General features: G+C 37.6%; 1 protein-coding gene across 1 annotated transcript; it reads right to left on the reverse strand.

Annotated features, from left to right (window-relative positions):
• Nucleotides 1-5,128: 5,128 nt before the first annotated feature.
• LOC113294537 lies at nt 5,129-9,185 on the reverse strand. Its single transcript, XM_026542930.1, has 2 exons — nt 9,076-9,185; nt 5,129-8,668 (listed from the first exon to the last, which is right to left on the reverse strand). The coding sequence occupies exon 2, from the start codon at nt 8,626-8,628 to the stop codon at nt 5,440-5,442; it is 3,189 nt and encodes a 1,062-aa protein (XP_026398715.1). The 5' UTR covers nt 8,629-8,668; nt 9,076-9,185; the 3' UTR covers nt 5,129-5,439.
• Between the last annotated feature and the right edge of the window lie 2,230 nt (nt 9,186-11,415).

Raw genomic sequence — 11,415 nt, forward strand, 5'->3', positions numbered from 1 at the left:
GTGTAACACATTACTCATTTGGTCATGACATGAGGACAATTTAGGAAGTTAAAAATTTTGGCAGCTCTTTCTTGCACGTGCCTTTCCCTTTGTCCTTGTGTCTAAGTATTTATTATGCCTATTTATGGACCCCCTTACTCTTTCTTAAGACTTTATTTGTTTATTGGTTTTTGTTTTGTACTTTTACTATTTTAGCCTCGATTAATTTAAAAGATATCTTTGAAGAGTTATAAAAGCAAGGGCAAAATAGAATTTACAAAAATTGCAGCTCCATTTCACTGTTCATGAACAGTGCTAAGGGGAGTTCCCTTTATAATAGTAATAATAGATGAGTATGGGCAGTGGCGGAACCAGAAAATGAATGTTGGGGTGACTTGAAAACAAACTAGTTGGACTTGGGCTGGTTTAAGCCTAATATTTGGGCTTGATTTGTTATAACCAAACACAATTACACTACAAAATGTAATGTCTTTTTTGGACTTTGGGCTTGCTTAAGCCAGCCAAATCTCTACATAGATCCGCCCCTGAGTATGGGAAAGGAAAATTGTTGACTATATAAGACTTGAGTTTGCCTAGAACTCTACGGGACATCTTGATTTTCCTACTAGTGCAGAAGAATATCTCTGGCTTTATTCTATAAATGAATAAATGGTTATCCAATTCGTGCTCGTTTCCCACAAAAATACCCAATTGAGCAGGAACGGTCCTATAATCATAACTACAGGTTCATTTTGAGTTTTCTCCAACTTCTCAAAGTTTCCAATTTGTTTAATGCAAACGCGAAGTTTCTCATCATCGTTAAACTATCTTTTATTTTTATAGGAAAGATAACTTTGAAACTCATCGTCCAATAACTTAAATAAATTCAAGAGAACGCTCACACATGAGCCCAATTTAAAACTCATGAAATTAACATCGTAAATCATGAGTTCAAACCAATTATAATGACTTTTTCATTTACAAGACGTGAAGAGGTTACAACTGAATGACTTCCTGGTGAGAAAAAAAATGGAAAAAGAAAATGTGTGGGAGTAAACCCGAATATGCTAGGGAGACCCGAATTAGGTAAATTCTTTACACACCCAAAAATAAGCACTGTGATTGCACCGTGTGAGTGGGAGATGGGGCCCATTTCTACCCTTCCTAATTCCAATGCACATAACACCTCAACACCACTACGTGGTATATACGTAAGCCCTTGATTTGAGGTGGTGAACTCTTTGGGGCCATGGTGGGTCCATGGATGAGTGCAACCAGCCAATACATGTGCGACAGGTAAACGGAATATAATTTTGTATGTATGGAAGCCCTTGATCCGAGGTGGTGAACCCTTTTGGGACCATGGTGGGTCCACGGCTGAATGCAAGCAGCCAGTACCTGTGTGACATGTAAGCGAAGTATAATTTTGTTGTCAAGTTTTTGGTCTTTCTAGCATTTTCGCAGTAAACCCAGTGAAATGTATTATCACCTGATGGCTGAATGCAAACTTCACAAGACAACGTTTGGAAATAGTTACCTCCGAACCTTTAATCAGCCAGTGAAGAGAGTACGGACTAGGATGTTTCTCTGTTGATAACTTGAGCTTTCTCACAGCTTCTTCAGACACCACGTTCTCACAGCTGCCTGAGTCAATGATCATTCGACAGACTTTGCCTTCTATGGTGCACGTTGTCTGGAAGATGTTCTTTCTGAGCCATGACTCGTCAGCGTCGACCTTCGGCGTCAGGAATGATGGTCGAGAAATCATCAAGCAGTCACCTTGGTCCCCTGGCAGAAATACTTCATCGAACTCAGTTGATGTCTCCTCCGCATCCGCAAAGACATCATCAGCAACAGTAGTCTCTACGAGTAAAGCTTTGCCAGGTCGACCAGCCTTACGACAATCGTTTGCCAAGTGACCAGGATCACCACATCGGTAGCATTTAGGACCAGGCCTCTGAGACGTACTAACATTCTATTGAGCGGAAGCAATCTGTGAAGGAGCAATAGTATGACGGCCAACAGCTGCTCTAATTGACTTACGAGATAATTGCTTTTCCAAACGCAGAGCTCGTTGGTGAACCTCAGACACAGAAAAATAATCAAACATATTTAGTGTGTCCTGGAAAGTCTCACGCAGACCACCTATATAGCGGGATACAAGCTGATCATCGGTTTCTGTAATACCTGACCGAGTGACCAAATCATAGAACTCTTTCGTATATTCATCAATGGATCGAAAACCCTGAAGAAGATTTTGTAAACGAATATACAGTTCTCTGGTATAGTTAAATGGCAAAAAGGCCGAACGCATACACTTTTCAAGCCTTGCCCAGGAAGAAATAGGAGGTTTACCTTTCTGAATTCTAGATGCTTTCAACTGACGCCACCAAACAGCAGCCCTTCCGCGAAAGCGCGTAGCCACAAGTGGAACCACTCGATCATCAGGAACCCTCTTAAATTCCAGAACTTCCTCCACGGTAGAGAACCAGTCTATACAATCTTCCGGTGATAAACCGCTACCATGAAACCCAGGAATCTCTATGCGGAATGACGATTCCCAACTTTCTAGAAGCACGCTCACGCCCAGCAAAGGGGTTTTCAGTATCAGTATCGTCATATGGAGTTGCACCGACTTGACAAAATCCAAAAAAAAAAAAAAAAAACTCACTGCATATGGGGTCAATGCAATTTAAGAAAACTGGTGGTTTTAGCATCTGTGGGAAGGATTTAATGTGCACATTTCCGTAGAAAATTCTGAATGGCTTGAGCAATATCCATGTTCCACAGAGCTTGCTAGTTGCTGGTCTGGACATCATTTTTGTAAAGTGTATCCATCTTAGCTTTGTACATGGACTTAACTATGAAATCTCAAGAATCTGTTAAACCACACATGATTTGATCCTAATCGCTAGGGTGAGTTATCCTGTCTAGGATATCCTTGGCGGTGATAGGATTGAACGAATTCTCGATGATGGTAGAATTCTAGTGACCATTATGAAGACGAAGCTTCCCAACCATGATGAAATTTGATGGGAATTTGGTAGGTTTAGGAATATGAGTGTGTAAAGTAGGGATATATCCTCGTAAATTTTTATGTACTTGCCATTCTCAATTCCCCAAGAGTTATTCTTTTGAATGTTGTTGATGCCTTCCAGAATATCTTTCCAAATCCAAGAATCTACATCCTTAGACTTTGTGTCCATATTGGGAAAATTTCTACCAAGAAGGTATTTTGCATTAGTTGGTACCAGAGAGAATCTTTGTCTTTTTCTTGCCTCAAACTATTCTTAGAGATTATATCACTTGAGTGTTCCATATTCAGGAAACTCAGACCTCATGGATCTTTTGGTTTACACACAACAGTCCAGGCTTTTGGCAGTAGTCCTTTGGGTTGTCTAATATACTTTTACCCCAGAAGAAGTCTCTTTGAAGATTGTTTGGATCCTAACAAGTTTGTTTAGAAAACTTGAAACAGTTCATCTGATAAATGCTGGTATGCGATGGAATTAATGAGGTCATGTCTTCCAGCAGGGTTGAGGTGTCCATTCTTCCAACTTAAAAGTGTAAGTTTCTCTAACTCTAGGATTTAAAAATATGACTTTGTTTCTATGAGTGAAGAGGGGAAAACCAAGGTGTTTATCATTCAGCTATAGAATTTGGATTTAATTCCATATTGTTTCTAATGGTGAAGGTCAGATTAGGGTCAGAGTTTTTGCTGAAAAAGACAACAAATTTGCAGAAGTTGATTAGCTGATCTAAAGTACTGATAAATATTTGGAGGATGTCCATTATATTTTGACGCTAAATTTTGTTAGATTTTCAAAACACCATATAATCATCAGCAAAGAGGAAATCGTTGATAGATGAGGCATTCTTGCAGATATTGACTCCGCAAATGAGACCCATGTCTTCAGCTTCGATGAGATATATAGATAGAGCTTCCATATATAAGATAAATTGATAGGATATCACCTTGTCTGATCCTCCTATAGGGGTTGAAGAATTTGTCAGGTGAGCCATTTATTAGAACAACAAAAATAAAATTAGAGATGTGTTGGTAGATTTCTCCACACCATAGATCACCAAAACCCATTTGCTTCATTAAAGTTACTAGGAAGTCCAAGAAACTCTATTAAAGGCTTTGGTCATACCAATCTTGATTCCCATGTTACCATTTCCCCTTTCTTACCCCTTTTTGAATCTCAAGTAGTGAATAAATTAATGATCTATAATAATGTTGTCAAAGATCTATCTTCTAGGAATAAAAGCAGATTGATATATGGAAATGATTTTAGTGAGATATGGTTCTATTCTTTGGGCAATGAGTTTAGATATGATATTGTAAGTGGTAATGCAGAGCCTTTTTATGGGTCTAAAATAGCTTGGGAAGGATGGGATGTCAAATTTAGGGATGAGAGATTAATATGAAGTCCATTTCTTTGAGCATGTGGCCAGAGATGATGAAGTGTCACACCATCTTTACAATATCATAGCCTAAACTTAAAACAAGTTTCACAATGATGCAACGCAGTGGCTCTACTTTTACTTTTACTTTTATTTTTGGCAGTGCATAGTTCTTTCTGAGAGTGTTTGCATACATATTCAAAAATAATAATTTTACTTTTAAAAGCGAAAAATCCAAAAATAAAGATGAAAACAAAATTTTAATGATTTCTAGAAATAAAAATTTTTAATAACAAGTTTCTAATGCTATTTGAGAAGTTGGATTTCAACTTCAAGAATAAAAACACACTGGAAGACAGTTTGGACACACAAACTCAAAATGACTTTTAAAATTGAAAAATATAACTTGCTAAGAAGCTGTTTTTGCTTTTGACTTCTGTGATTAATGCAGATGCACCCTCTAAAGTTTTTGATGTAAAACATTTTTTGTTTCTTGTAACTTCTAAGATTGACTTGTACATATGGTATCCAAACCCCTTTGAGGGTCTTTTCGCAAAACAATGAACTTCATATATGTCTGGCTTCAGCTACATTACCTATTGTTTAGCTTCAGCTACTTTCAAGTTGAGTTAGCAGTCAGGAGTGTGGCAAAAATACTCAAAATGCTGGAGGAGCTGTGAAAAATGGATAATGTAGCAACAGTATTCCACTATGAAGATTCAAGTTAGTCATGTATGAAGATTCAGTATTGCAGCCAGTGAAGGTTCAAAATCATCAACTACGTAGTTCTCAACAACAGCTGGTTTTCACATTTTGATTGACAGTGCAATTATCGTCCGTATCACGGAAAACAAGGGAACTACAACACAAAAGACGGCCCTGGAAAACAAATTGTTGTGGTATTTGGATGCCATTCTATATTTACGGGTTACACCAACTTGACAAAATCCAAAAGACGAACTCACTGCATTTACCATAATGTCTATACCTGCTTCGTTTTGTACAGCTAGTTTTCACCTTTTTTGTATGTAGGTCATATACAAGAAAAGCATGTCAGTGCTGGGGTTGGATCACATTCCGCGTTGAAGTTATATCAGCAGATCCAGAATTTTGGTGCATAATGCTGGAAGAACGATTACTGAATTCTGCAGCAACAATATCCACAACAACTTCCTTAGGTATTGATAATGGGTCGAGATCCAGCACCATACCTGAAAACAAGCCCTTCATGTTACCTGCGCACCTAACTGGGATATTATGAGAAAACCCAAACAATTTGCTAGCAGCAATTTGATAAGAGAGGCCACTCCTTAGAAAGATAGTTCTATGCCCTGCCACCCTTGCTAATGACCCAACCTTAACACCAGCTGCTGTCGAGTAATCACTGAGAATTTCTACAAGCTGGAACTTGCAACCTTTTCTTGTTTTAGGATTCGAGCACCAATCAAAAGGTTTCCAGTCTTTATAAAGTGCCCATACTTCACCTGCTCGTGGATAAAGTTCAACCAGTTCTTTTGAAATACCATATTCTTGAAACGAGACCAAATGTGAGAAAACTACGGCGTCACACTTGTGTACCTTATTACTGTTCAGCTTAAAGATCCCGCAAGAAACAGGCAAACCTGCCTCATGCCATTTTTTCTCATCAAGGTTAACAGGAGCAGGTCTCAACCACCTAACATACAATGCGTATTCTGTGCTATTTGTTTCCTTCTTAAAGCAATGTTCTATTCTGGTAATTTTAGCATACGATCGAGGCATTTTTTCTTGATCGTAAACAGCCAAAAACTGACCAACTGTAAATGAACAAGCCTTCTCATAGCTGCTGAAGTCATGAAATTCTAGAGTAGGTTCCTTCTGAACTGTGGATTTCACCGCGCTCCAAGATGATCTTCCTAAAGATGCTTCCACTACATTTAAAGATGTGCTGCCACCTTTTGATGTTCCAGCAGCCTGACTCTTATGAACTTCACATGATCTTGGGGAAAGAAGTCTTAACCTTGAAGTTGTATTGCACTGTTTGACATTTTGATTCCTAGGAGCAACACACCCTGCATATTGATTCCCTGTATTGATTTCAGGATTCGGCACTGAAGATGTACGAGGAAATCCAGAATTTTGGTGCTTAATGCTGGAACCATTACTGAATTCTTCAGCAACCGCATCCACAGCAACATCGTCAGGTATTGACAATGGGTCGAGATCAAGTATCCGACCTGGAAGTAAATCCCTCTTGTAACCTGCAAACCTAACTGGTACATTATGAGAAAACCTAAACAAGTTGCGAGCAGCAATTTGATAACACAGGCCATGCCATCGAAAGATGGTTTTATACCCTGCCACCTTTACTACTGGTGCAACCTTAATACCATCTCTTGTCGAGTAATTACTGAGAATTTCTACAAGCTGGAACTTGCATCCTATTCTTGTTTCAGGATCCGAGCACCAATCTAATGGTTTCCAGTCTTTATAAATTGCCCATACTTCACCTTTTCGTGGATAAAGCTCAAACAGTTCTTTCGAATAACCCGCAAGAACACGATATTCTTGTAACGATGAGACCAAATGTGAGAAAATTACAGTGTCACATTTTCCTATCTTATCACTATCCAGCTTAAATAACCCGCAAGATACAGGCAAACCTGCGTCATGCCATTTTCTCTCATCTGCGTTAACAGGAGCAGGCCTCAACCACCTAAGATAAAATGCGTATTCTGTGCAATTTGTTTCCGTCTTATAACAAGTCTCAATTCTATTAATTTGAGCATACAGTCGAGGCATTTTTTCTTGATCGTAAACAGCCAAAAACTGACCCACTGCAAATACACCAGCCCTTGTATGGTTGTTGAAGTCATGAAATATTAGAGTACATTCCTTGTGAACGATTTTCACTAAGCTCCCAGATGATGTTCCTAAAGATCCTTCCACTTTATTTAATCTAGTATTTCTTTTAGCAGTATCGGAGAGCACTTGTTGGCCACAAACTATTCCTGTGAGTGTATTGAGTGATTGGGTCTCAGGTAACAGTTCAAAATCATCCCCACCCAACATGACACAATCACTCTCAGTATCAATCTCTTCAGCCACTTTTTCTTTGTCAACCAACTTATTAGCTGCATCATCTGAGTGACTTACACTGCTTCCATACCCAGATACATTCCCCGTAAATCCACCCAAACTGACACCAATGTCAATCTCTTCTGCCACTTTCTCTTTGCTATTTTTTGCAGTTAGCTTACCTACGTTCTCTCTTGATGACCTGTCCATTTCCATATTTTCTGAAGATGTGCTTTCATCTTTTGATTTTCCATCAGCCTGACTCTTTCTTTCTTCACATGTTTTTGGTGATAGATGTCTTTGCCGCGAATATGTAATGAGTTTCTTGACAATTTGATCCTTAAGAGCAACATCCACTGCACATTGATTCACTGTATAGATTTCCGGATTCGGCACTGAAGTTATAAGAGGAGATCCAGAATTTTGGTGCTTAATGCTGGCACCATTACTAAATTCTGCTGCAACCGTATCCATATCAACATTCTCAGCTATTGATAACGGGTCAGGATTCTGCATTTCATTTAATCTACACTTGCATTCAGCAGTATCCGACCCTGCTTCTTGGCTACAAACTTTTCCTATTAGTTTATTAAGTGATTGGGTCTCACCCATAACTTCACAGTCATTCCCACCCAAACTTCTTACCCTCTTTAAAGGCTGCTCCCCTGTATTGCATATTAAACTGTTATTATCTGAATCCTCGCTGACAATTCTCTTAGTCCCAGAAGAACTTTGTGAAGTAGCTCCTCTATCAATATTCATGGTTTCTGAATGCACCGCGTCTAATGGATTCACAGAACCACAAGGAACCAAGCTTGCTGCCCTTCTCGAAATAAACTCACTATAAGCTTTTTTGATAAGCCCCAAAGCTGATTGAATTTCCGGAAATTTGTTCTTAACCGGTTCCAAAGTTCTCATCAGCTCCGTGTACTTAAACTCTATGTCAGACACATTGGCTGTCTTGTTAGTGCCGAGAACCGAGTACCAATCAATTCCACGCTCCTGAGACTTAGCTGTACATGCTATGTCACATAATTTTATCAACTCATCAACATATTCAATTCCTGGATAAGATGTTTGTGCTTCAATTAGCTTTTTCTTAGCACCATCATAGTCATTATACTTCACCAAGATTAAAGCAACCCATCTTCGAACACCTGCTTCGATCTCACCTCTCTCCATCATCTAATTCACAAAAATCCCAAATTGACCTTCTCTTCCTAACCTACATTCCCCAATACAACAATTACTTAAATTGCTAAGCAGAAAACATAATACATGGTTATTGAGAAATCGAAAACCCCTATTTTGGAAAATTCAAGAACTCCTGAAACCCCATTTTAGAAAATCCATGAATTCCTGAAACCCCATTTTGGAAAATACACGAATTCCTGAACCCCCAATTTGGAAAATCCGCGAATTTCTGAAACCCCATTTTGGAAAATCCAAGAATTCCTGAAACCCCATTTTAGAAAATTCAATTATAAGCTCAGAAGCATGCAATTCCCTAATTTAGATGACGATAGCATGAAAAAAGTTCACACCTTTAAACCCTTCTGTTCTAAGTTCAGTTTTAATGGTAAGAAGAAGAACTGCAACAAAGAAGAAGAACCGGGAGAAGGAGAGACTTACTGAAGCCCGATGTGTAAAGAGGAGGAAGAAGAAGAACCGGGAGCATCAGCAGCAGTGGGAGTCTCACTTTATCAGTCCAAATGCGTTTTGCAATAGTTAGGGCAAGGAGTTGAACCCCGACCTCAAAATAAGAATTTGGAAGGTTTAAAGATCAACTCGGGTTAACTTAACCCAGTTGGCAGGACCTGGCTTTCACACTTAGGTCAGAGGTTCCGGTCTCCGTTCTAAAGTTCTTTCATCACTAATTTAAAACTTCTTATGTTGATTGGATATCTTTGCCCTAGTTAGTATTTCTCTGAATCATTCCGGAATGATTCTCCAACGTATCCAAACTGACCGAATCCGAATGATATTTTCCAACTATTTGAATTTCGAACCTAGTTTCCGGATTATATGGACCTCACGAATGACTCCTGAACATATCCGAACTGACCGAATCCGAATGATATTTCCGAACTAGAACTTCGAACCTAGTTCGCGCCCAACCTCTCTCCCCCATAGGTAATTTTCTGACCAGAGTTCTGTTGATTGGTTTTTGTTTGATTTTGTATATACTTTATATTTAAATACAATTATTCAGTTAAAATTTTCTATTGGTAGTTGTTTAACCAGTGTTTTATGTGTTAATTTTTATTTAAAAATCTATAAACTCGTTTTATAATACATTTATGCGATTAAATTGTTTACTTCTTGTTAAATAATCACGCTAAAATGTTTTTTTCCATCTTATACATCATATACAAATAAAATTAGTCTCGTAATAAGGTCGTAATACTTATCAATTTATCATATATGTAAGTCTAATTTTAAGTGCCGAACTCACATTTATAAAACGAATATGCACGTACGTATGCCGTTCCGAACTACTGTCCGAATAACGAACAGTTAACCGGATTTTTGACCGAATCCGATCTATCCGAATCCGTATAATTCCCGTACGTATGTCGTCCCGAACTAGTACACGTATCCTGAATTGCTAACTAGGATATTTGCATGTTATTGTTCTTTCTCTTCGCGATCTATATGTAATTGATGTCTTTATTTGTATTAGGGTTTTGATTATCTTGTATTTTGATGTTTTTGTTATTCTTGTAAGCGAATATATAATCACTATTTTGATTTGAATGAACTGAAATATGTTGATTGTCTAGAAATTTTTTTTCTTATGTTGTGTTTGGTTGAGGAATTGTGAAGGTGGAATTTATGAGACCAAGAGGATTTGTGGAATTATATTTATTTAGTGTGTTTATGTGTTTAATTTTTCGGATTTATTGTGCCACAACCAACATAATCATTAATCAGTGTATAGAAATTCTGATGGTCATGAAACACAGTGTTTATATTTTTCGATCTAAATTTTTTTCCATGGTAAATCTTAGGAAAGATTGCGATAGGTGAGTCGTTTTCTAGTCCTGGCTATTTGATGCTTACCTCATTTATTAGAAGCCTACCAAAATTTTGTTCATAGAGGATAGGAAGTGTCTAAATTGGATGAAATTATCAAATTACACTCCATTAAATCATCATTATAAATTTTATTTTTGTAAAGTCAAGTCTATTTTCATTTCTTTCTCAAATGTTGACACTCTTTCCATCAACCAATGATTTATTTTCTTCTCTTTTTTTTTCTCATTTTCAAATGAAAACATCTCTAGTTATCGACGACTCGAAATATGATTAATCGTTCTCTTTTAATATTATATGACTATGGTGGAAAGACGAACGAAGCAAGAAATTGACTAGAGTTACTTAATCCTTGTGAGAATAAATCAGGAATTGCGAGAGTGATTCGAAATAAAGAATCGAGGAAAAAATTGTTAAGGAAGATGAAGAAACTCTTAGCATAATACGAACAGAAGAAATGGTTTGAATTAGGTATTTTTCCATTAAACCATTTCTCACAACTTCATTCACTTAAATAATTGGAAATTTTGAAATCAAGGTCTTCTGGTTTTAACTTGAATCAATCCATTGTCATGTTCACGTCGACCGATTTCTTCACAACGACGTCTATGTCTATGTCGACTGATTGTTCCGGATGTGTTTTATGATTGAAGAACATCCAATCAAAATTTATCGATGTTCATGCCCACATCATATACTATGTGGGAATCTTAAAGCACTCATTTCTAAAGTAAAAATTACAAAAATTAGGCTGAGAACAAAATCTTATTAGATGAGCGCTACCATGTTGGGACAGCCAACTGAAAAAAATTAAAGCAGAACTAAATTTTGTACTCACTATTTAGTTCCGTAATGGAACGGAGTCGGACTTATAAATTTGTAAAACGAAATTGTAAAACAAAGATATGTCCAATTTCTTTGTAAAGAGATGTAAAG

The sequence above is a fragment of the Papaver somniferum genome, chromosome 7 (assembly GCF_003573695.1).
Source record: "Papaver somniferum cultivar HN1 chromosome 7, ASM357369v1, whole genome shotgun sequence".
Lineage (NCBI taxonomy): Eukaryota > Viridiplantae > Streptophyta > Magnoliopsida > Ranunculales > Papaveraceae > Papaver > Papaver somniferum.

Bases quoted from the DNA above. Each gene is read 5' to 3' on its own strand.
- LOC113294537 (XM_026542930.1), bottom strand. From the start codon at position 8,628: ATGATGGAGAGAGGTGAGATCGAAGCAGGTGTTCGAAGATGGGTTGCT.